Source organism: Stenella coeruleoalba, assembly GCF_951394435.1.
Source record: "Stenella coeruleoalba genome assembly, chromosome: 7".
NCBI classification, from domain to species: Eukaryota; Metazoa; Chordata; class Mammalia; order Artiodactyla; family Delphinidae; genus Stenella; species Stenella coeruleoalba.
Genome location: NC_137153.1, coordinates 103334024 through 103357120, shown reverse-complemented (window position 1 = coordinate 103357120; position 23097 = coordinate 103334024). Strand labels below are relative to the sequence as shown.

Below are 23097 nucleotides of genomic sequence, written 5' to 3'. Positions count from 1 at the left end.
TTTGCAAAGTGGGGGCAGTGGTTGTACTGGCCTCACAGAGCTGAGGATTCAACCTGGTGATACAGTATCATGCTTGCAAGGTGCCTGGTCCATGGTAAATAAGTGCTCGATAAATCACTGTTGTCATGGTTCCTGCTGGTGCCCAGGCTGTCCCAATGGGAGCAGCTCTCTGCACTGAGCCCTCTCCATGTGCCAGGCACTGTCCCACCCTTCTAGCCACCCTGAGCCTCAGGCCCCATTCGGAGCCCCTCCTGTATATGGTGACAGCCTAGGTTCCTAAAGGTGAATCGACTTGCCCAGGGTCCTGCTGGTCCAAGGCAGATCCCTGATTCAACTGCAGATCTGTCTGATTCTGTGTCCAGGGTGCCCACTGATGACAGGCAGGCAGGAGGGGTTTCCTAGGTATGCCCTTATCTCTGAGATGTTGTGTGTCACTTCTGACAATCCCTGAGGCCATGTCCCACTGACAGGGCCCCCTCCCTCAGGGGTTGAGGCTGGAGGGGTTCCTCAAAGTGGCTCGTTGTGACAGGAAGGTCAGCCAGCCTTCCCTACTCTCCCACTGGGGCACCCAGGCCACTCCCTCTGAGAGGCCACTCTGCTCCCTCCCCCAAAGGCATCCCAAAGTGCTGCTCTCCCCTGCCTTGCCCCAGGGGGCCCAACTGTCTCCACAGTTGTCAGGGAAACTCAGTTCACTGGGGCTGAGTGAGTGTAAGTGTGCGCGAGGGAGTGCAAGAGAGATGAGAGCGCAAGAGCGAGAGAAGAGAGTCCTTACCCCAGGCCCCACTGGGCTGGGATGTAGTGGGTAGGGCAGGCAGTGTTTCTGACCTGAAGGGACATCCAGACTGCCTGCAGAGGACAGTCCCCTCAAAGCCTAAACCTCAAAGGGAGCTGGGAAAAATATCTATGTTCTTGGTAAGCACTAAAGAGCTGGTTTGATTTAATCCCTTTGGCTTCATTAACAGAGGCACATGCTATAGGATGAGGGAGGTGATAATCTCACCTTGGAATAGGCATTGCACTCTAAGAGGAAGTACTGACTAATTGTGATGGAGGAGGGGTAGGAAGAACAGTGACCCTGAAAGGACCAAGCACAGAGTGCCCTGCATCCTGGTGCTTAAGTCTTCACGTGACCCCGGACAAGTCCCTCCCTTTCTCTGTGCCTCAGTTTCCCCACCTCTAATATGAAGGTCTTGAACTAACCTTGCACTGTCCAATATGGTAGCCCCTAGCCACACGTGGCTGCTGGGCACTTGAAATGTGGCTATTGTGACTGAGGAACTGGATTTTTAATCAATTAAATTTTAATTAACTTTAAATTTTAAAACTGGTAATTCAATGACTGGAAAACTTCTAACATTTTTGGAACAACTTGGGATATGCATCTACATTTTCAATTGTATGTTTTATGAAATCTAAATACAGCTCAAGTATTTCCAGTGAAAATATAGCATCTGAATTGAGATGTGCTCTAAGTGTAAGTGACACACTGGATTTCAAAGACTTACAAAAAAAAAGTACGCAAAATAGCTTATTAATGATTTTTTACATTGATCACACGTTGATATGTTAGTATTTTGGATAGATTGTGCTAAATATATTATTAAAATGAATTTTACCTATTTCTTTTTACTTTTTAAAAATATAACTATTAGAAGATTTTAAATTACACATGCAACTCCTATTCTGTTTCTACCAGACAGCATTGGACTTGACAATCTCAAGGTCTTTTGCTCCTCCAGTAATTAAATGCTAACTAATCATCATGGCCCCAACGATGAGCCAGACACGATGTCCGAACTCCGTATCATATCTCATCCAATTCTGGCCACAGGGCTGGGAGGAAGGGATTATTTATGTTAGAGCTAAAGAAACAGGCTCAGGGGGATGAAGACCCTGTCAACGGGTCACCCAGCTAGGTAGAATGAAATGTGGATTCTTACTTTCTGGGACACCCCTTTTCCTAGGCTGGTCCTGTTTGGGCAGTTGTGAATCATGATTACAGGAGCTGGTGGCATTTACCAGCAGAATGAGGTGATTGCAATGGCTGATCCCTTGTCAGAAGGAGAAGCAAGTCAGTGACCAAGAATTCAGTACAGGGTCAGGGAGACAGAAGTCTCCCCCAGGACCGGGCAGCCGGCTGGCCGCTTGTTCTGACAGCTCCTCTCCAGCTGAGAGCATCCCCGATGGTGAGGGAAACCCTGAATAAGGGCTAGAGCACCCAGTTGGGTGAGGCTGTGCGGCCAGAATGAAGACCTTTGCTGGGCCCCCATCCATACAGATGTATTTCTGGAAAGGCTTTGATGGCTCATAAAATTCTATTTTTAAATCCTTCACTGTTTCCAGGCCACAGAGTGGGAGATTCTTGTTCTGCAGCCCTGATGCCAAAGAGACTCAAATACAGGCCTCTCATCACCTCTGTCACCTGGCACACACTCAGTCTGGCCCCAGCGAACCTCTTTCCAGTTCCAGTGTATGAGGACTGGCAGTGACAGCAAAATACAGACGTAAACACTGCTACCACCACCGCCAGCACCATCCCCATCACCAGAGCCACTGTCACAGCACTGCCACTGCCACCACCATCACCAACAATAATACCACCACCGTCACTACCACCCTAACACCACCATCATCACTTCTATCGCCACCATCACCATCACCGCCACCACCGGCTTCCAGTCACTTGCTCCTCCAAATTCATAAAGATAATTTTTTATATTTCTGGTGCATTTTATAAAGTGCTTTCCTATCCAAAGTTTCATCAACTCTTCAGATGAAAAAAAAACAAGGCTCAGAGAGAGGCAGTGATGTGCTCAAAGTCACGTTGACAGTGGGTGCTCGAGCAAGAACCCAGCCTTTGGACTCTGGGTCAGGGCTATTTCTGCCACATGTTGCTGCCCATTCCACAGTCATGATGCTCAAAAGTTCACTGAGAAAGAGCCCCTGCAACACTGGACCTCAAAATGATCTCAGTGCACATTCTTCCAAATCCTTCATCATACCAAGGGTGCGGCCCAGAGAGGGCAAGGGCAAGTGAAAGGTCACACAGCAAGCTGCTGATGGAGAAGTGGGCCAGTGCCTCTCCTGCTAAGTTTAGTGTGGCTGAATGTGGGGGTGGGCAGGACGAGGTCAGCAGGGGCCAGGTTTGTGCAGGGCATGGCAACCAGGCTAAGGAGACCGATGTTATTCCTGTGGGCACTCGGGAGGCGTGGGAAGGTTAGGCCGGGGAGGGACACAGTCAGGTTGGTTCTCCGTGAAACTCTCATGTGAAGGAAGGATCACAGCACAAGACCCTCTGGCAGCAGCAGTCAAAAGACCTCCCACCCAACTGCCTGAACAGGCCCAAGTGTTATTCTCACCCAGGAGTCCCAAGTGCTGGCACACAGCTGTGCACACTCACCCGGACGCCAGTGATGCCAGGGGGGCCAGGCGGCCCGTCCTCACCCTTCAGTCCCTCCTGGCCCTTCTCGCCACGTTCACCGTCGGGCCCAGGGTCACCCCTGTCCCCCTGGGTTGAAAAGGCATGAGGAGGGGAGAGAGAGAAAGAGAGAATAAGTGTCACCAAGTCCATCAGAGGCGCCAAACCTCAGGGCTCCATTTGGATGTCCACGGCAGACCTGCCCCTGGATTCCCCCGATGGTTCTGCCCAAAGGGTCAGCCTGGTAGAGACAGCACGCAGCACGTGACAGTTTCTAGTGTCCATGCCTGGGCCATGGAGGGAGCTGCTCAGAGAGAAGAGACGACCCTGACCACGCCCACCCCGTGGAGTTTACAGGAAAGAAACAGGTTGGGAGCGTAGGACGATTTCTCCCCAATGCTGTAGACACACTGGGAGGACAAGAGTCTTAAGAAGCCGAAGGAAATTTTTTTAAACTTTTTTTTCCTTCTCTTTTTTCTTTTTGGCTGCCCCACGCGCAGCATGTGGGATCTTATTTCTCCGACCAGGGATCAAACCCACGCCCCCTGCGGTGGAAGCATGGAGTCCTAACCCCTGGACCGCCAGGGATGTCCCAAGAAGCTGAAGGAAATTTTTATAAAGGAAAAAATTCACCCGATTCTACCTCTTGGAACAAACTCTTTCCATGCTTCTGAGTTGTATTTTCAACCCTCACTTACACAAACAGTTTACAATAATAAGTAGAAGGTAACCGTCTCGATTGCTACATACCAGGCTCAGAGCAGTGGAACAACTGTTCCACAGCAACGAAGTTAGTAAATTTAGCTTTAAAGGCATAATCCAACTGCACTGCATGTTTCCACCTATTTTTTTTTTTTAACGTCTTACTCTGTTTACTGTGAGTACGCGCTCCCTTTGCTGTCTGCCCCGCATCCTTCGCATTCTCACTGGCTGCGGTACATTCCCCCTGTTGAGTGGGTGGCAGCGAACGCTTACATAGCACTTGCCGTTCCAGGCCGTGTTCTGGAAGGCTAGGCTGTGCCAGGTTGGGGCATGGGCTGTTGCCCTCGGCCCCATGAGCAGAGCAGGGGGTGCAGCAGGGGCAGTGGGGGGGGGGAGGAGCGGGGCAGCGCCCATCACAAGGCCACCTCCACTGGGGCTTGTGGCCAGTCTGCAGGTGGCTGAGCTGTGACGGTACAGAGAGGCCCCCAGGAAAGGGTAGGAGGAAGGGGTGGGCAGAGGAGAGGTTCAGAGAGGCAGAGAGCGTCTTTGCCATTTTTGTTTTCCGGTGCCACACTTTATGAGGGACGCTGATAAACTGGTGTGCGTCCAGGAGAAAGAGTACGGTGCACAGGGCAAGCAGCTGGAGCCTGGGAACCAGACCGCGGAGAGCACAGCCCACAGGCTGGTCTTGCTGGGGTCCCAGGTTCTGGGCGTGAACAGCTGGGGCGCAGGATGGCCGGGATAGTTTCTAGCTCTGGTCCAGGAGGACGTCCAATGAGAGGTGTCCAGAGATGACACAGATGAGGGAGGGAAGCTCCAAGCTGAGGTGTGGGCCAGTGCAGAGCAGATCTGGGCACCAGGAAAGGGTCGGACAGGTTGGTGTCTGAGGTCCCTTCGCACGGAGATTCTCAGATTCCAAACTCAGCCTGGCAGGGAGACGGGGCCGGCCCTGATGCCCCACTTGCAGACTCTCTTGGCTCCAGGATTCTCCTTCTGGCCTGTCAACCTGGCCACCTGCTCTCCTAGCTCTCAGAGGCAGGCAGCCCATTCCAGGTGGCTGGGCTGGATTTCTGTGAGGGGCCCTAGCCTGGGCCCTGCAGGGGCACAGGCTCCAGAGACTACCCAGACCCCCAGAGCCTGGGCTCCCACACAGCTGGGGTGGGCGACCCTGTGGATCCCATGCAGAATGGGGTCTGGGGGGTGGAGGGCTAGGGAATCCCAGAACCCAGGACATCTGTCAGTGCTCAGAGGAGCCTTACAAGTTGCCTAGCTCAACCCTCCTACTTACGGATGGGGAAACTGAGGCCCAGAGAGAGGTACAGACTTCCTAGTACCACATGTGAGTCCACGGCAGAGCATGGATGAGACCTTGGGTTCTGGTTCCTTCTAATTCCAAGGTTCTCTGCTCAGGGGACAATACCTTCCTCACCCGTGGATTCAAATCTTGCTGCCACCTCTCAATAGCTGTGTGACTTGGGCAAGTTTCCCCATTTGCAAAATAAGCACCAAAGGGTTACTGTGGGGAGTGAAAGAGCTAATCCATGTAAATGATAGCTTAGCATCCAGTGCACGAGCGCTGGGTAAACATTACTTATTACTAGGAATCACCACCACTGTTGCCACCATCAGCTGGTTATCTCAAAAGACATCATCAGCATCAACTATAAAGTGCTGTGCATGTCCGAGAGGTTGTTTCACCATGAAGCTGATGCTTGGACAAACATCATAAAGGAAACAGATTCTCTCCTGGATTCACACAAGGACCTGGGAGGATGCCGTACATCTGCCGGACTACTCCGGCCCAAGGTCTAGGGTGGCACTGGCTTCGGAGGGAGTGAGAGAAGCAGCCAGGGCTGAGGAGCCATGACAAGTGAGCAGGAAAGACTGTGTGAGACACCCAAGTCTGGAAGACCCCCTCCCATCCCACCTCAGCAAAGATTCCAAGGAGAAGAAAGGTGGCTGCCCAGAAGCGAAGGAGGTCCCCGCACTGTGCCTCGGTTTCCTCATCTGTCGAGTGGGGATGGTAATGAATCCAGCTCGGAGGATTACTGGGAGGATGAAATGGGTCAATTCATGTAAAGCTCTTAAGGCAGGTGATGCAAGGATGGTGAGTACACCAAGCATTTTAGCCAGAATGTTCGTCAGCATTCATCACGACTCACGCAGACATTTGGCAAAGGGTGTGGAGAAGCCATCAAGTGCTCTGGGTCTCCGGAACCAGACCCAGTTACACCCTGGGATACAGCAGGGCTGGAGGTGAGAGAAGGTTGACAGATGGCAGACAGGGGGCGCTCTCGACCTTGCAAGCAAAACACAGGTTGATGGGAAGCCAGACAGGAGCTTGTCACAGAGGCATCCTGGGAGGTGGGGAAGCCCCAGACCCAGGGCAATTATGTGGATGGAGGTCTGGGGATGGGGCAAGAGAGGCTCAGATAAGAGGGGTGCTTATCTGAGGTCACATGGAGAGTCAATAGCTAACCAAGGGAATGCTGGGATGTGGCACTTGGGATCCTGAGCTGGGCAGCTGACAGGTCAGCCCTGGGGAAAACCCACCTAATGGTCCAGGACTAGGCCAGGGTGGGTAAGTCAGAGAGTGAACCTGCCCAGGGGTTCAGGGGAGCCCTGGCGCCTCCTTAAGGCCCCAGCACCTGTGGCTGACAGATGAATCTATGGAATGTAGCAGGGCTGAGTCAGGCCCACATGCTTTGGTGCCAGTGAGCCCTGGGTTTGAATTTTGGATTTTCCACTCACAGCGCTAGACTGTAGATGAATACACCTCGGCCTGAGCCTCAGTTTCTTCACCTTTAGAATGGGCGCATGGTGCAGAGAGGTAGCCGAGGCTTGGGTCTTGCCTGTGCCAATTACTAGCAGTGTGTCCTTGGACAAGCGGTTTAACCTCTCCGAGTCTCAGTTTCCTCATCCAAAGACAGATTTTACCCCATAGCACTAATTGAGATGATACCTACAAAGGGCTTAGCACAGTCCCTGGTACACATGTGCCTTGTTCTCCGTAAATAGTGGCTACGGGTCATGGGTGGTGATTATTTTTGTTCTCCTGATCTTTTAGGATGTTTGGAGGATAACAGATATCAAAGCTGCTGGCTCTGGGCCTGGCACAGAGCAGGGATTCAGCAGGGATTCTCTGAGCCAAGAGAAGCTGCAGTTTCAAGGAGAAGGGTGGCAGTGAGGAGTGGAAGGTGGGGCTGGCCCCTGGTCTTGCCTGAGCAGGGTAGAGGGCGGGTGCTGGACAGGGCTCACCCCCACCCATCCTGCCCTCCCTGGGAGTAGGAGGGCTGACCTCAGAGCTTATGGGAACATGGTGCTTCTGGGGGAAAACTTAAGACTTGGATGGGAGGACAGTGGGGGCAGAGGGAGAAGGCAGTTCCAGAACATTCTCTCCCCCCAGACTCTGCACCAGAAGGACGCTTACCTTCAGCCCATCGGGCCCTGCGGGGCCACTGTCACCCTCGAGGCCTGGCTCTCCCTGGAAAGGGTAGTGGGGAAAGATGAGGAGACATTACTGGGGAGGGGGTCCCAGTGTGTTTTACGTCCTCCTCCTCCTTGGGACAAGACCCCAACCCCTGATCTCCTGGTAGGAGGGGCCTGGAAGGCCTGGCACGGCCAGTAAACAGTGGAGCAGACCCCCAAGCCACAGCCTGTTCTGTGTGCAGGGTGGGGTGAGGTAGGGGCTGCACGAGTTAGAAGGTGCTGGTCCTGTGTCTAGGTGGGCTGGTTGGAATGGGCAGGTAGAGCAGCCTACTGGTTGAAAAGGTTTTGACGTCAGACAGATCTCGATGCCTCCACTGGGCTTCCCATTCACTGGTAGTCTGGCCACAAGCACAAGGACCTGGGAGGTCCTTAGCCCCTATGGGTGTCTATTTTCTCATCTGAAAATGAGAACCCTTCTTTTAAGGGTTCCTATGAGACACAGTATAAGCACCCCACAGATAGTAGCCATTAGATATACTCTTCCTGGAATCTGGAGTGAGCCCTCATGGAGTGCCTTGGTGGAATCTCAGTTCTCAGACGAGGAAAGTGAGGCCATCCCTCAGACTTTCTTGCCAGCAAGTGTGGGAATGATACCAAGACCCTGAATCCCATCTGACCTTAAGCCAGGTTCCCTGCTTGCCTTTCTAGCTCCAAAGATGCCCTCGGATGCCTCAGTTATCTAAACGGCTGTCAAGTTAAGTTTGTGTCTCTCTCTGCTTTTTCACAGCTGTTCAGCATCTGAGCTGGAAGGGGCCTCAGAAGTCATCAGATGCAGGAATGGCAAAGATGGGAGGACAGGTGTGTAGATTCCACCCCTCTTGTGCCCATGGCAGACATCACTAATCTATCTACTAGAACGTGGCTCCATGAGGACAGGGCCTTCTGTTACTCACTGCTGTGACGTGCCTGGCACACAGTGGCATCACGTGACTGCACGTCATTCTCTTTCCTAGTGAGCCTCAGGATCCTTCTTAACATGGCTCTCCAAGAAACTGTACTGCTCAATCTTCCTTGACAGACAAGATTGCCATCTGAAGACTTCAAGCTCCATGCTCATCCTCTCTTGCCCTGTGGCCCTCTCCTCTCATTCTATGTCTTAACTCAATTTGAGGAGCCTCTTAACTTCGGGCAGGGAGTAACATGAGGCATTGGAAAAAGGGAAAAATGAGAAGTCGGACTGGGGGCCTGGTGTCTCCATGAGCCAAGCCCCCCCACACTAACTCCCCCTCACTCCTGGGCTGCACCTTCCCCATCTGAAAGATGCTAGAGGATGCCTGCTCTGTATCTCTCACAGCACCCTGGGGTCTCCATTCAGACAGGGATCTTATAAATCAGGCACAGAGCATAGACAGGTGGACACAGAGGCATCCCAAACCTTCTCAGAGGAAGCCAAACTCTGTGGGTTTCTTTTGGTAAAGGGGAAGATAACCTTTCAGATAACCTTCCATGGAACAGTTTTAGGGATGGTAAGAGGTGTTTTTCAATAAAAGCACTTGGAGGTCAAATAAGTTTGGAGACTGTGGATTAACCCTCCCCAAACGCCAATTTCTTGGTTGCAGGCCTTCTCAGAGCCTTGAAAACGCTACTGCTAACGTGTAAGGGGGAACACCGAGCACACAGAATCTCAAACATTTTGACCACAGAATGCTTTTCTCTGAGGAGCGCCTCTGCATTGTGGAGATGCTGGCCCGCCGAGGGAGACCGGATAAGGCTGCAGAGATTCAGTCTGTTTCTGCAGCTGAGGAAACTGAGGCTCAGGGAAGCTGAGTAAAGCCCTCCCCCCCTCCAGACAGCCAGGGAGGGGTGGGACTTTCCAGGGAGAATGAATTTGCTTCGACTTACCCGCTGCCCGATGAGGCCCGGCTCCCCAGTGGTGCCCAGAGGCCCAAGGTCACCCTAGGAGAAGCCAAACACAAGTCCATGGGTGGGGGGATGGGACCAGCCCCAGCCCTCACCTTCTTGTTCTCACTGGTTCTGACGTGGGAGGAGCGGGGAGTGGAGCTGAGGAAGCTCTTTCTCCCCAGGACCAGAGAGAAATTGTAAAATGCCAACCAGAGCCCCGGTTCCCAAGAAGCCCTGGACAGGTCAGGATCACGACCGCCAGCATCACCACCACCATCACAGCTCAGCTCACACTTACATAGTGCTGTTCTAAGTGCCTTTTCATTTCACACATTTAACTGTCACAACAACCCTGCCAGGAGAGATATCTTCTTTTACAAAGGAAGAGACAGGGGGACTGCAGCTTAAGTAACCAGCCCGAGCTCACGAGGCTAGTAAGTGACAGATTCAGGATCCAAAGCTGGGTAGTTTGGCTCCAGGGAATATCGGATGCAGAGATGGCAACTCTGAGGCTGACCACCTTCTTTTCTCTCCCTCCCTGAGAGCCTTGGAGAGAAACCCAAAGAAGGAAGAGGCCCTAAATGAACCAGAATCAATGTCACCCAGCTCCTCCAAAAGACCCCAGAAGGGTCCTTCTCACGTGGGGATTTCCAAGCTACACTCTCTCCCTGCTGTGTCTGAGGGCACAGAGAGGAGGCGGAGCTCCGGGCCCCCAGCCCTGCCGCGGCCAGAACCGTCCCATTACTACCTGGTTTATATATGGGCTGGTTTCCTGCACTATTCAAGCAAAGGATTCTGGAACTACGTCAAGACTGACAGTCCCAGGCCTCCGGGGCCTGCACAGGGAGCAGGTCCTCTTCCAACAGCAGTGCGGGGAGGGGTCTCTCCCCAGAGCCCAGGGATCCATGGGCTCCTGTTTCCCTGCAGGTAATGAGGGGCACCAGTGCTGAAATGCAGATGGTATCGCAGGAGGCCAGGAGGTATGGCCGTCCCAGCGTGGGGCAGGTGCCAGAGAAAACACTGCCAGACAGGGGGCAGGGATGGGGGCTCCGGGCTGGCTGGGCCATCCGCCGTGGCCATGGCCAGGCCCTGCTCCCCAGCCGGGAGCACAGAGAACCCATTATCCCGGGCACAAGAAAGGCCTGTTTCTCCTCCACGGAGACGATGGGGCCGCCAGCTGGGAGCTGGTTTCAACAAGCCATTTTTCTCTTCTTTCATCCCACCTTACCTTCATTCCAGCTTCCCCGGGAAGGCCTGGTTCTCCCACTGCACCTGGTAGCCCCTGCAAGAAAATGCCATTGGTCCTTCCTAGAGCAAGGGCTGGGCCCTGGTTGTAAGGGAGGAGATAACTGAGGCAGGCCCAGAGACGGCAAGGGACATGCCCGAGGTCACTCAGCGTGAGAGACACAGAGCTGGGAGCAGGCTGCAGCCTTCTGGGAGCTTAGAGTTGGGACAAGTCAGATGGGGGTGACTGGGCTCAGGCTGCTGAGCGCCGGGGCTGCCCAGGGACTGCTGGAGCCCCATGAGTGTGGTTTGCCCAGGAGGAGCCCATTGGCAAGCATGCGGAGGAAAATTTCATGATTCACGTAACAACAGAGGAGGAAGCCAACGGATGCTGCATTCAGGGCCGAGGGATTCCTGCCCTTCTCTCTGCAGCTGGGCCAGGATGACAAGGGCGGGAGGGATCCTGAGTTACCACCATTGGCATGGCTGCAGCCCCTGCATAAACCCTGGGGCTGTTTTCTCCTCTGGGTGAGGCACGGGTGTCTGAGGCCCCTTCCAAGCTCCTCGCTGCATGATCTTAAGGGGACTGCTTCTGCAGTCAAACCTCTGTGTCGGGGTGAAATCCCAGCAGGGTCAGGGCAGGGGGCATTGCTGCTCTCCATGGTGCCGAAAAAGAGGCACCGCCAACCCCCATGCTGGTCCTGGCACAGCTGCATCCCACCCGCTGCCCCCGGGATTGGGAGCCCAGCCCCTCCGCCTACGGCATCATGGTGGATCTGCCCTCTCTGCCAGGGCCTCTCCCCATCAGTCTCTGCAGTACACAGGACAGGGGCCCTGGAGGAGGACGGCCGGGACGGGCTGATTACCTCCCCAGCAGCACCACGGGACGAACAAGGGTCCTCCGCACTCACCTTGGGTCCCATCTCTCCTGGAGGGCCAATTGGCCCCTGGGGTCCCTGAGGGCCCTGGAAGATAGACAGACAGTTGGGAGAAGCCAGCCTGGGCCCTCTTTGGGGTCTAAGGCTCAATAATGCAGTCTGGAGAGGCGGGTGAGGGAGAGAACCCGTAGAATCCAGGACTCTGCAGCCCATGCCCTCACCCACCCCTCGCTGAGGGTCCTGGTGCCTGCAGCTCTCCCCGCAGCCCCTGTCCAGTGCACTCGCACCAACCCCTCCGCCTCTTCTCCTAGTCACCTACCTAAGACCCAGGGCGGCCTCCCCTACTCAGAAGCCTTCGGGCTCCCAAGCTTTGCTCACTCTGTCCCCTCTGCCTGGAATGACCTTTCACCCACTCAGTCTTGGTCAGTCCATTGTTCAAAAGGGCGTCTACCTGAGCTTCCAGACGTGGAGCTATAGCGCGGCCTCCAGTCCTCCCCCTGCCCTACCCAGATTCCTCCTCCTGGGCCCCGAGACTGTGCTCTCCTCTCCACCACTAGAAGCACCCTCCACAGCCTCCTCGCAGGGCTCCCCAACACACGGGATGTCCTCCCAAACCCACCCTTCCCGCGAGATCTTCTGCAGGGCTCTCCTCTGTTTCAAACCTCTCAATAGCTCACTATTGCCGTTGGGACAAACAGCAAACTCTGTCCGCAGCTTCGGGTGACTGGCCCCTGCGACCTCTTCCTGCCTTCCCTGAGGTCCAGCTCTCTCCACTCTGGGCACGCTGGACTCCGCAGTGCCCGCTCAGCGTGTTAGTTTATTCTCATGTTGCCCTCCCTCCTTCGGAGACCTGAAGGACTCCGTTCCCTCCGCTTCTCCCTGTGCCAAGCACTCTACACACATCTTCTTATTTCATCCTCACAACAGGGTGTAAAGGTAGGAACAATTATTCCCATCTTACTGGCATGAAAACTGAGGCTGGAAAGCAAGGGAGCTTAGACTCAACGCAGAGCTCCTGACCTCCCTGGCCAGTGCTCTCTCCCTGACCCGCCCCCGGGGCGGTAGAGCCCCGGCACTGTCCCTCTCCAGCCCCTCTCCTTGTCTGACTGCAGGACCCACACCCCCGGGTGGGTGACCCAGCTGAGACCAGCCTGCCAGGGGCAAAGATGCAAAGAGAGAGGGCAAGGGCACTTACCGGTTCTCCTGGGAGGCCCTTGGTACCTGGGGGGCCGGAGGGACCCGGGATGCCCTGCAGGGACAAACAAAGGTGACCTTAGTCCCTCCATGGCCTTCTCTACCCTGCCTGTCCCCTGGGTCTCAGTCAAGCTGTCGTAGCAAATGAGGGTCCGACCCCACCCTCTGCCCTGTGACAGACGGGAGACTGAGTTCCAGAGGGGAGGAGACATACTGGAGAGTCCTCAGGGCAGGAGTGGGCAGCTAGAACCTTCGGGATTTCCACAGCAGGATGGGAACTTGGCTAAAGTGGTTATTTTCTCCCCGCGAAGTCCCACGGAGAGAACTTCATGAACCGGTGCTACTTACAGGAAAGCCTCGTGTGCCCAGGTGCCCTCGCTCGCCAGCCACGCCCTGGAAGCACATTTGGGTTTGTTAGAAGCATGTATGACAAAGCAGGCAGTGGGGAGAGGGGCTGGCAGCCTCGGCCTGACATACCTGCTGCCCAGGCTGGCCTGGTCTGCCCTGTGGTCCTGCGGGGCCCTGCAGGAAGCAAAGCATGAGGTTGGGAGAGGGTGCTGGGGAGGACCCTTCACGGAGAAGGGACGCCCGCTCCCACAGGAGATCTAAGGAACCCATGGGGTCGTGGCAACCACCCCCTCCCCAGTGTGCAGACGGGAGAACTCAGGGGAGGGGCTCGCCATAGTCACCAGGTGCTCTGGGCCGAGAACCAAGGACCCCCGGGTCCTGAAGGGGTCAGAAGCAGTCTCGGCTCTCAGGGCCCGCGAGGGGCTTGGGGGTCAGAGGCCATGCGTGATTCCTCCTCACTCTGTCTCATTCATGTGCTTTTTCTCTCTCAGTCTGATCGCTCATTCTCCCTTCCCTGCCCCCATGCTGGGGGCTTGCCAGCATCAGGAAGAGTGGCCGGATGAGCTCTCAGGAACGTGCCCTGCAGCCTCTCTGGGATGCCCTGCTGTCCCAAAGGGGTCTGTCACTGAGGAGGCTGTGAGCCGGGGTTCCTGGGTTCCTGACCCAGCACGGGAGGTGAGAGGAAGGGAAAGCCACGGGGGTCGGTACCTTCAGACCCTTGGACCCCTGCTCCCCAGCTGGTCCATCTGGTCCTCGGGGTCCCTGGAATAGGAAAAAGGGACTAGCACAGTGGACAGTAGGGGTCTCCCTCGGGCTGGGAACCAGGAGGGCGGGGCTGCCCAGAGCCCTGCACAAGCGGGGGGCTCCCTCCACCTCGCACTTCCTGTGCACCCCCACCCTCAGGTGGGTCACCCAGTGCAGTGTGCCTGCTGAGATGGCTCTGCGCAGGGCGTAGCGTGGGTGGACTTGGCTAGGGGCCCTGCCATCCTGGAGTGGGGCTGGTGGTGCATTTAACCCCTGTTTAAAGAAACCTTGGGGCTCAGCCAGCCAACCCATTCCACGGATGCAGAAACTGAGGGCAGAGCCAAGAGACACGAGGCCAAGTCCCCACAGCCAGGTCTTCAGACTGCTGTCGCCTGCTCTTCCCAGAGCACACGTGGGGCAGAAGCAGTTTGTGGACCACAGCCCTTAGGGGAAACTGGCAGAGGACGGACGACCTGGGGAGGGTCTACACGTGGCCAGATATGTGGAACAGCCCCCTCTCCAGCCAGATGTGCAGCTAATCTGGCCCAGCTCACATGAGGAGGGGGGAAGGACAGGGCAGCTGTTCCCTGGAGTTCTGGGTTCAGGTCTGACCTCTGAGACAGGATTCTTGGTCTTTTGAGAACTCAGAGGCCCCTGGGGCAGGCAGAATCCCCTCCTCCCCACACTGCACAGATGGGAACACTGAGGCCCTGCAAGGGAAGTGATTTGTCCAAGGTCCCTTAGCACATTAGCAGCTGGTATTCCCTCCAGGGTTCTACCCACTGCCCCCTGTGTCCCCTCCATGGGCCTCCCAGAGAGACACAGATGGGATGGGGTCCCCTGGGGTCCACCATGGAGAACAGTGTGGTGTTTGTTCTGCAGGGGGCCAGAGAGGCCGTGTTGGGGAGACAAAGAGGATCCTGTGAAGGAGGCTGACCCGCCCCAGCCTGGGAGCGAGGGGACCAGGCACACAAGGGGGCCAGGGAAGCGTCTGGGCATAGGGGATATGAGGGATGAGAAAAAGCAACATGGAGAAATCATTTAAATATTGAACAAGGAAACTTTCAATTAATAGTTGAACCAGAAAAAGTGACAATTCCTCTTGTCAGCTGCTTCCGCTCGACGCTGCGGCCGTAAATAGCACCACACTGATGAAATCACCCTGGGCCAGGAGACCACGGGCTGGGAGTCTTTGTGCCCAGTTTCTCAGGCCCTGGCCCAGAATCTATTAGGGGTCCAGCACTAGGCACAGTGCTGCTCAGGAAATGCTGTGTCTCAGGGACAAGTGGCTGCTCCTGGCTGAGCCTCAGTTATCCCATCTCTGAAATGGGGACGAGAAACCACCCCCTCAAGGCAGGAGGAGATAATGCACATGGGCAGCTCAGCACCTGGCATGTAGTAAGTGCTCAGAATATCTGGTTCCTCCAGAGGGGGCTGCAGGCTCCCCAGGGGCAGGGGCGCAGAGCAACGGCCTGGCAAACCTGGATTCATTCCCTTCCTCATAAGAGGCAGCTTATACGAGGCTCAGAATTTTCACGGGTTCAAGATGAGGTTTGATTAGAGGGTGTGGGTGCAAGTCCTGGTTTTGCTACCGACTTGCTGTGTGACCCCAGGAAAGCCCCTTCCTCTATCTGGGCCTCAGTCTCAGATGGACCCTGTCAGACCACGTGTTAGACTTACCGCCCCTGACTCATGGACAGGGGCCTTGTGGAGACAGACACAGGTTAGGATGTAGGGCATCCCAGGTCACGAGAGCCGGGACAGAAGCTGAGCTGATGGTGGGCATCCGGGCCCTCCTGAGAGATGGCTTCTGGCCCCTGACCTCTGTCTCTACCTGAGGCATTAACCTTCCTGGAAAGGGACAGCTCTGGGAGTGGAGCGGAGGCCCAGAGGTGTCAAGGGCTTGGCCTGAATCACATGGCACCCTGTTTCTCCTGGGAATCAAAGCCTCGCTGGGAGGAACGTTATGAGATCTATAATAATAGTAATAACATCGACAACAGCAGCAGTAGCAGTAATAGTGAAAGCTATTTTCCTCATTTAACAAATAAGGAAATAGCCTGTGGTTGCCCTACTAGTATGTGGAGAAGCCAGAATTTGAATGCAAGTCAGCCAGAGGCCCATTTTTTTTCCACCACTACCTGTCACTATTTATCAGTGTGGGAGTGAGCTCCCTGTCACAGGGGGTATGCAGGTCAGGGCCAGGACATGGTGTTAGAGGAGACAATATCTAAAATCCCTCTTACCTGGGAGACTCTGCTATCCCCTGGACCACCAGAGAGCTCAGGTAGAAGCTGGGGCTGGCTGGGGGGAAACAGGGTTAACCTTTCCTCCCTGGAAGGAGGAGGAGGCAAAGGGGCCCCAGCCACTCTCCCTCCCCAGCTCCGCTGTGCAGGGAGAGGCACGAAGGCAGTGCACAGCCTAACCCTTGCTCTGGGCCACTCTGCAGCTCGTCCTCTGTCCTGTGGGTGCCTCAGTCCTGCCCCCTCCTTCCCCAAATGAACACGGGCCAGCCCACCCTGCTGGAGGCAGGTCTGGGTTTCTGTCAGAGCCACAGATCTGTTCTCTTGTAGCCACTCCCCGGGAAGATGTTTGCAGTCACAGCGGGGCTGCCTCCCAGCCAGGTTGGGCATCTGGCTTGGCTGGGAGGAGCCCCAGGGGACAGAAAATCTGGCCAATCGCAGCTCTTGTGAAAAAGGGATGGAAAGGGAGTGAACGTGTGCCCAGCCCTTGCTACACACCGCTGCCCTTCCAGGTGCTTACCACTCGAGGTGCTGTCAAAGGGATTCTATCCCCACAGCCATCCAAAGAGGTCGGTTCTGTTGCCGACCCATCTTATAGAGGAAACCCTGGGGCCTCAGAGAGGGCGAATCGACTGCCCGAGGTCAGGGGAGGAGCTGGGATTCAAGGCCAGGTCTGCCGAGCTCTTAAGTCCCACTCACAGGAGCAGAGTTCAGTGTCAGGCACCTGGATCACAGAATCCTCACGACTCCCTCAAAGTGGGTTTTGGAGGGAGATAGCGGAGTCTCCCGGGTAAGAGGGCTTTTAGACATTGTCTCCTCCAACACCCTGCCCCGGGCTCTAATCTGCACACCCCCCGTGACAGGGAGCTCACTCCCACACTGATAAACAATGACAGGTAGTGGTGGAAAAACTGGGCATTCAGCTGACTTGGGTTCAAAGTCTGGTTCCTTCCAACTTGCTCCTAATGTCATCCACCAAGCCTTACAGAGGTTAAGAAACTGGCCTGAGGTCCCAGAGCTGGTAACTGGGAAGGCTGAGACTTGCTGCTATGCCTGTGTGACCCCATAGCCCCAGCTCTTCGTGGCCCATGGACCCAGACCTTGGTCAACAGCTCTACCAAGAGCTGAGGGTCTGGGGCCCCATCCTGGCCCTGGCCTCGACCCCTTAGTGCTCGTTCTTCCCAGGGCAGGGGGCTGGGGGCAGTGGGCTGGGCAGCAGGGCCCGTCCTGCACATGGGCAGAAAAGCAGGCAGGGCCTTGCAGACCTCCAAGCTCATTTCCCACAGCACACTCGGGGAAACTGAGGCCTGGAGATCAACAAGGCCTTGCTATGGTCCCAGGGCAAGCCAGGAGCTGCACAGGGGGCCTGCCCAGAACTGAGGTCTTTCACAGGCTCAGCGGGTGCCTCTCTAGTCCCCCCAACACCGCCCCGCTCAGTGACCCCATCTGTGAAGTGGCCAAAGGTGGCCTGTCAGGCAGGGGACCCAGGGGGTGGGTCCCACAGGTTTTGCATTCCTGCCAAACCCAGCAGGGGGCGGGGCTCATGTTCCTGAAGCTCCCCTTCCAGCCCCGGAGACTTTGATGTGGTTGGGAGCCTGGGTTTCCTCAAGCAGGAGATACATTCTTCAAGCCACCACCGGGAAGGGAGGTCCGACGGTTGTGAGGGGCTCAGTGAGTTGACGGAGGCCTGAGCCTCTGCATCTGGCAGGCTGTGCGGGGCAGGGCCTGGGCCAGCACAGCTCCGCCTCCAGCCAACCTGGCTTCCCGGGCAGGAGGGAATGTGCAGAGGGTCAGGGTGCAACCCGGCTGCCAAAGGGTCTCGGCTACTCGCAGAGACCAGGACATGGCACTGGGAGGGGTCCTGCCAGGCCAGGGGAATGCCTTTAAGGCTCGCCTCTCCGAGGCAGACTGCTCAGAGCACCCCGTTCAGGGGAAATTTTTAAACTACTTGAAATTCAGCCAAGAAGAGAATAATCATCTCGGATCCCCTGGTATGAGCTTGAATATCAGGCCTGGGCTGCCTGGGCCACTGTGCCACCTTGTTTTCTTCTCACAAGGCTGCCTGGCCTGGCACCTGGACACCCACTGGGGGCAGGAAACCACTCCATCTGCCCTCCCCGCCTTCAGTATGCAAAAGGGTCAGATCCCCTGGGTTCAAATCACAGTTCTGCCACTTTCTAGCTGTGCAACCTGAGGCAGGTGACTTAACCTCTCTGTGCCTTAAGTTTCCTTATCTGTAAGATGGGAATTAAGAATAGCACCTACATTATAGGGTAGTGCTGAAGAGTAGCTGAGTCAATGTACGTGATAGTGCTTGGCACAGAGTAAGTACTAGTGATTACCTCTAGCTACCGTGCTCAGGGCCAGCCCTTCATAAAACCCTCTGCGGCTCCCCACTACCCTGGGAACATAGCCCATAGGCTTAGCTGTGGTGTTTGAGGCCCTGCTTGGCTTGACACCTGCTAATTCTTGGTCTTATCCCTCTCTCCTGCCCCTCTGTTGAACCAGTGGGGAATCCCTAAACATGCCGTTCCTTCTCACCTTAAGGCTTTCCCTCTGCCTGGAACCGGGCATCAGCTCAAGCATCACCCTCTCCTTGAAGCCTTCCCTTGTACCCTGGTCAGGCGAGGTGCCTCCTCCAGGCTCCCAAGCTGCGTGTGGTTCCACCGTCGACGTGCTAATGACCCTGTACTGTCTGTTTGACCTACTCGATTGAGCCATGAAGCCGGGCAAGGGTCCTGCCTGTCCTGTTCTTGTGATATCTACAGAGCCTCCAACAGTGGCCGGCCCAGAGCAGGTGCTAAATTGTAGGTGAATGAATGCATGAGCAAACACATGAATGGTCAAAGCATCGGCACCACAGAGCCCCTCTGTTCCTGCTGGACGGCAAGGCGTGGTGCTCAGCAATGGGCTGGGAAAGATGGGTGGGGGTCCCACACGGAGAGCCAGGTCTGGGAGGAGGCTGTCGCTGTGAAAGTCACAGATCTCAGGGCTGGGCGGAGGGCAAGGACCAAGAGGGGTCTCTCCAGCAGATGTCTGCCCCCGGGGGCTGGGCCACACTTACCCGGCGTCCCTTTGCTCCCCTCATGCCCAGCGGGCCTCGAGATCCTGGAGGACCCTGTGGGGAGGAGAAAGAGTCTGGAGAAGGCCCCTTTTAGGAAGCAGGTACAACACCGACGGCTAGGCCTGCAGCCTCAAACAGGCGCTGTTCACAAGCGGCCACTCCCGAGCCCAGCAGCTCCAGATGGAAGGACTGGGCCTAGTGGGAAGATCTGTCCCCCAGGAGAAGCAGCGGACGTGCTGCCACCTTGAGCAGGAGTCAGCGCCTGGGGATCCGGCAGCAGAGAGAAGGCATCCTGGACGGATAAGCCGCTTCCTTCTTTATCTCAAAATCAACAACCGGCAGCTATGAGGACATTCCTGACCAAAATCTCCAACTCCCACTTCCCCTTTTCTCTCTCCATCAGCAAGGAGAATATGGGGTCCCAAGTTCTGTCCCCCGACCCTGACCTTGAATATTACCTGCAAGCATCCAGAAGGGTCTGCCCAGGGCAGGAAGAGCCAGGGAGGGTAAGAGAGGGCAGAACCAGACCAGAGCCCTGAAGTGGGGTGGGGGGAGCAGGAAGCACGTGTGGAGGCGGGAGGGGGAGAGGTTGGGTGGAGAAGTCGGTGGGGGAGGCAAAGAGAAGGGAGCAGGGCCTGGCCCGGGGAAGACGCCCCCCGCCAGGGTTATCTCAGTTTGGTGAAGGAATGACAAGAAGAGACAGGGAGGGAGGGAAAGAAAAAACAGGGCTGGTTTTGTTCTTTGAATTCCCAGCACCTGGTCCAGGGCGGGCCGATGACAGGAATTAAGGGAAGGACTGAAGAGGACAGAGGCTAGGAAAGGAGAGAAAGAAGGTGAAGAGAGGAAGCAGGCCGCCTCGCTGCCTGGTTTCTCTCCCCAGGTTCCAGCCCCCAGCTACACACGTCAAGCTGCGTCTTAGCCGCATGGCTGGCCAAGGACCCCTCCAACAGCTGCAGGAGCCTCCCAGCTCCGCGGGATTCTCAGACTGGGCGTGCTCCTTTTACAAGAAAAGACGGCCTCATCCCCCCCTCCGAATACCAGGGAGAGGCCCAGCTCAGTTTGGGGCCTCAGGAAAAACTCCTCTTTCTGCTCCCATTTCTCTCTTCCCAGGGCCTCAGGGGGCACAGACCTTTCAACTGCTAAAGGGCTGATGTGAGGCGCTGGGTCCCAACCTGACCCCTTGTCAGCAGAGCAAGCAGGGTGTGGACCCGGGCTTGGCCCCCTAAAAAGACAGATCTGACTCCCGGGTGAGGGAGAACATGACGACTGGGTGAGAATGCACCATTTTATAGAGGGATCTCAGACTGCAGAAGGCATGCAATGCGTCACTGGGAAATTTCAGGAGCCAAGTCTCAACTCAGAGGCAGCAGCGTAGAGTGCTTAAAAGAGCACACTGTTCCACCAGAGAACTAGGTTCAAACCCTGACTCTGCCACCTACTAATTCTGTGACCTTTGGCAAGTGACTTAAACTCTTCGGGCCTCAGTTTCATCATCTATAAAATGGGTATAAGAAGAGTCCCTGACTCCTAGAGTTGCTAGGAAGATGAAATGACCTGGAAGGTCCTCAGTAAAGGGTTGCTCTCAGCTCTCTCAAAGGGAGAGGAGGTCAGAAACTGGTGGTCCCAGGACCTGACTGTTCCCCTCCAAATAATGGAGATAATAACCTTGGCTGACCTCAGTGGACTGTAGGAGAACATGGATGTTAAAGTGATTGGAAAAGTGGAAAATGCCAATCAGACGTGAACGGTATCATCAGAAACGTCACTTTCATAGTAACAGTCTTACTAATAATAGTGGTAATTATCATATCTAACAAATAGTAATAGTAATTATTATCGTTACCATTCATTAAGCACTTAGTATATGCAGGTAGTTTGCTAAGCATTACATCATGCACGGTATCATTCATTTCTCACAACAATCTCATGATGAAGGGGGTATTATGCTGACTCAGATGGGGAAACTGAGGCTCAGAGATGCTATAAATGTTGCCAACCATCACACAGCTAGTAAAGGGAGAGCCAAAATTTGACTCACATGTGTCTGATTCTGAAGCTTTCTGGACCTCCATGCTATCCTGCTTCCCCAGTGGCACTGGGGGCAGCTGGCTGTCCGAAAGGAGCCCCAAGAGATCCAAGGGCCCAGCCCCACAGTGCAACAGAGGAGGGTCAATGGCAACCTTGGGATCTGAAAACGGCAGCTCACTGTTTGATTTCACTAAGTCGGAGCCAAACCATTGAACAGATGGAAGCACTGAGGAAATGGAATGGGGAGGAGGTTGGACATGGGAGGAAGAAAGCCTAGAGGGAGGCTCAGGGAGGCTGAGGTCCGGGGGCACAGCTAGAATTGGATGATAGACCCCTAGCATCCTTGTTCTCTGGCTTCGGCCCTACCCTGGGCACCTAGCACTGTCTGGCACATAGTAGGTGCTCAGTAAAAGTCTGTTAGTGAGTGAGAGGACTAGACAGTGAGAATCTTAAGAGCAGGATCTATTTTGTATCATTTTTGCAACTCCAGGACTGAGCATGGGCACAGCACGCGGCAGGTGCACAGAAAAGTTTGGGAACTGAGTTGGCCTTGCTTCCCTAAGTGGCTCAGAGAACTGGTGTGGACGCACTTCCCTTGGATTCAAACCATTGAAGGTTCCCGTTTCTTCCTTCCTCAGACCCCAGGGAGCCCCTCAGTCTAGCCTGTGAAGGCACCTGAACTCATCACCCTCCAGGCTTGCCCCGGGATCCTGCCTGTTCCGGTCCCCCTCCCACCATACCCTTTCCACCTGCCTGAAGCCCACCCCCCCATCCCCTCGCCCCAGAGTGGGCTCCCAGCCTTGAGCCTCAGACTTGGCCCAAGTGAGTGCCCTGCCCCAATTCCCTCCGTCCTCCACCAGCAGAGGTGGAGGGACCAGAAGCTCCATGTGCTCAGGGTGAGAGCCACCCAGCCCCCAACCCTACCTCACCCTCGGGGGAGTAGGAGGGACCCCTGAATCTGGGTGCTCCTGGCCACACCCCCCCCAGCCCCCCGCCTCTCCCACCTCCCCGCCTTGGGATCCTCAGGGATATCCCTGGTGCCTGTCATCATGAGAAGCCCAGGAGCCCCGTATCCTTGGCCCTTCAGTTCCCACTTTCTTCCCTGCTTTCTCCATAGCAGCTGTCACGTATTTACTGGCTTCTCTCTCCGCCACACCAGAATACGAGCTCCTAAAGGGCAGGGACAGTGTTCTGCCTTGCTGACGGCAGCTCCTGGAGCGGCACATGGGACACAGTATTTCCTGAGTGCATGAACAAAGCAACAGAGGTGCCGATGACCATGACACTCCCTTGCAATGACCATCCCTGTGTAATGAACATTAGCCGCCTGGTTTCGTTTCGCCCGTGCAGTCACACTATCATGACCATGATTATTTCATCTATTTTTCATATGAGCAAAATTTAGGTGCAGAGTTCAATGATCTGCCCTGACAATACAGCCGGGGAGTTGGGGAGCTGGGATTCCCGGTCTGTCTGACTTTGAGACCTGGACTCTTCACCATGACTCGACAGTGGGTTTGAGCTCAGGGAACATGAGGGCTTTGCTTACCATAGGTCCAGGCTCTCCGGGGGTCCCAACACCACCTGGAGTTCCAGGATGACCCTACCAAGAAAGAGATGAAAAAGAAGGAATCAGCTCTGGAAAGTGCCTCTTCCTTCTGCAGTACTGCCTCGGCCGCGGCTCAGCCCCAGCCCAGGGCCTCCTGGAATGTAAAGGAGCCGGTCGTCGTGAACGCCTTGGGTACGCGGACGCAGGCAGAGGAGAGCAGAGCTGTCACCGCGGCTGTGACAGGAGAGGGCAAGGGGATGCAGACTTGCTCCTTACCATCGACCCCTTGGGTCCGGGCGCGCCTGGGGGTCCCATCATGCCCCGGTCACCCTGTGATGGAGACAGCAATTCAGGGAGGTCACGGCAGTGGGGTG

The 23097-nt window shown here is 55.5% G+C and overlaps 1 protein-coding gene across 3 annotated transcripts in view; it reads right to left on the bottom strand.

Annotated features, from left to right (window-relative positions):
* Positions 1-23097, bottom strand: part of COL27A1 (collagen type XXVII alpha 1 chain) — a 143756-nt gene that overhangs the window by 30649 nt on the left and 90010 nt on the right. For all 3 annotated transcript variants that reach the window (XM_079926902.1, XM_079926904.1, XM_079926903.1), the window contains 12 exons: positions 23000-23053; positions 22724-22777; positions 19147-19200; positions 13804-13857; positions 13225-13269; positions 13096-13140; positions 12749-12802; positions 11587-11640; positions 10680-10733; positions 9452-9505; positions 7551-7604; positions 3401-3508 (listed from right to left, as the gene is read on the bottom strand). In XM_079926902.1, the coding sequence (XP_079783028.1) occupies positions 3401-3508; positions 7551-7604; positions 9452-9505; positions 10680-10733; positions 11587-11640; positions 12749-12802; positions 13096-13140; positions 13225-13269; positions 13804-13857; positions 19147-19200; positions 22724-22777; positions 23000-23053 (684 nt within the window). The remainder of the gene's footprint in view (positions 1-3400; positions 3509-7550; positions 7605-9451; positions 9506-10679; positions 10734-11586; positions 11641-12748; positions 12803-13095; positions 13141-13224; positions 13270-13803; positions 13858-19146; positions 19201-22723; positions 22778-22999; positions 23054-23097) is intronic.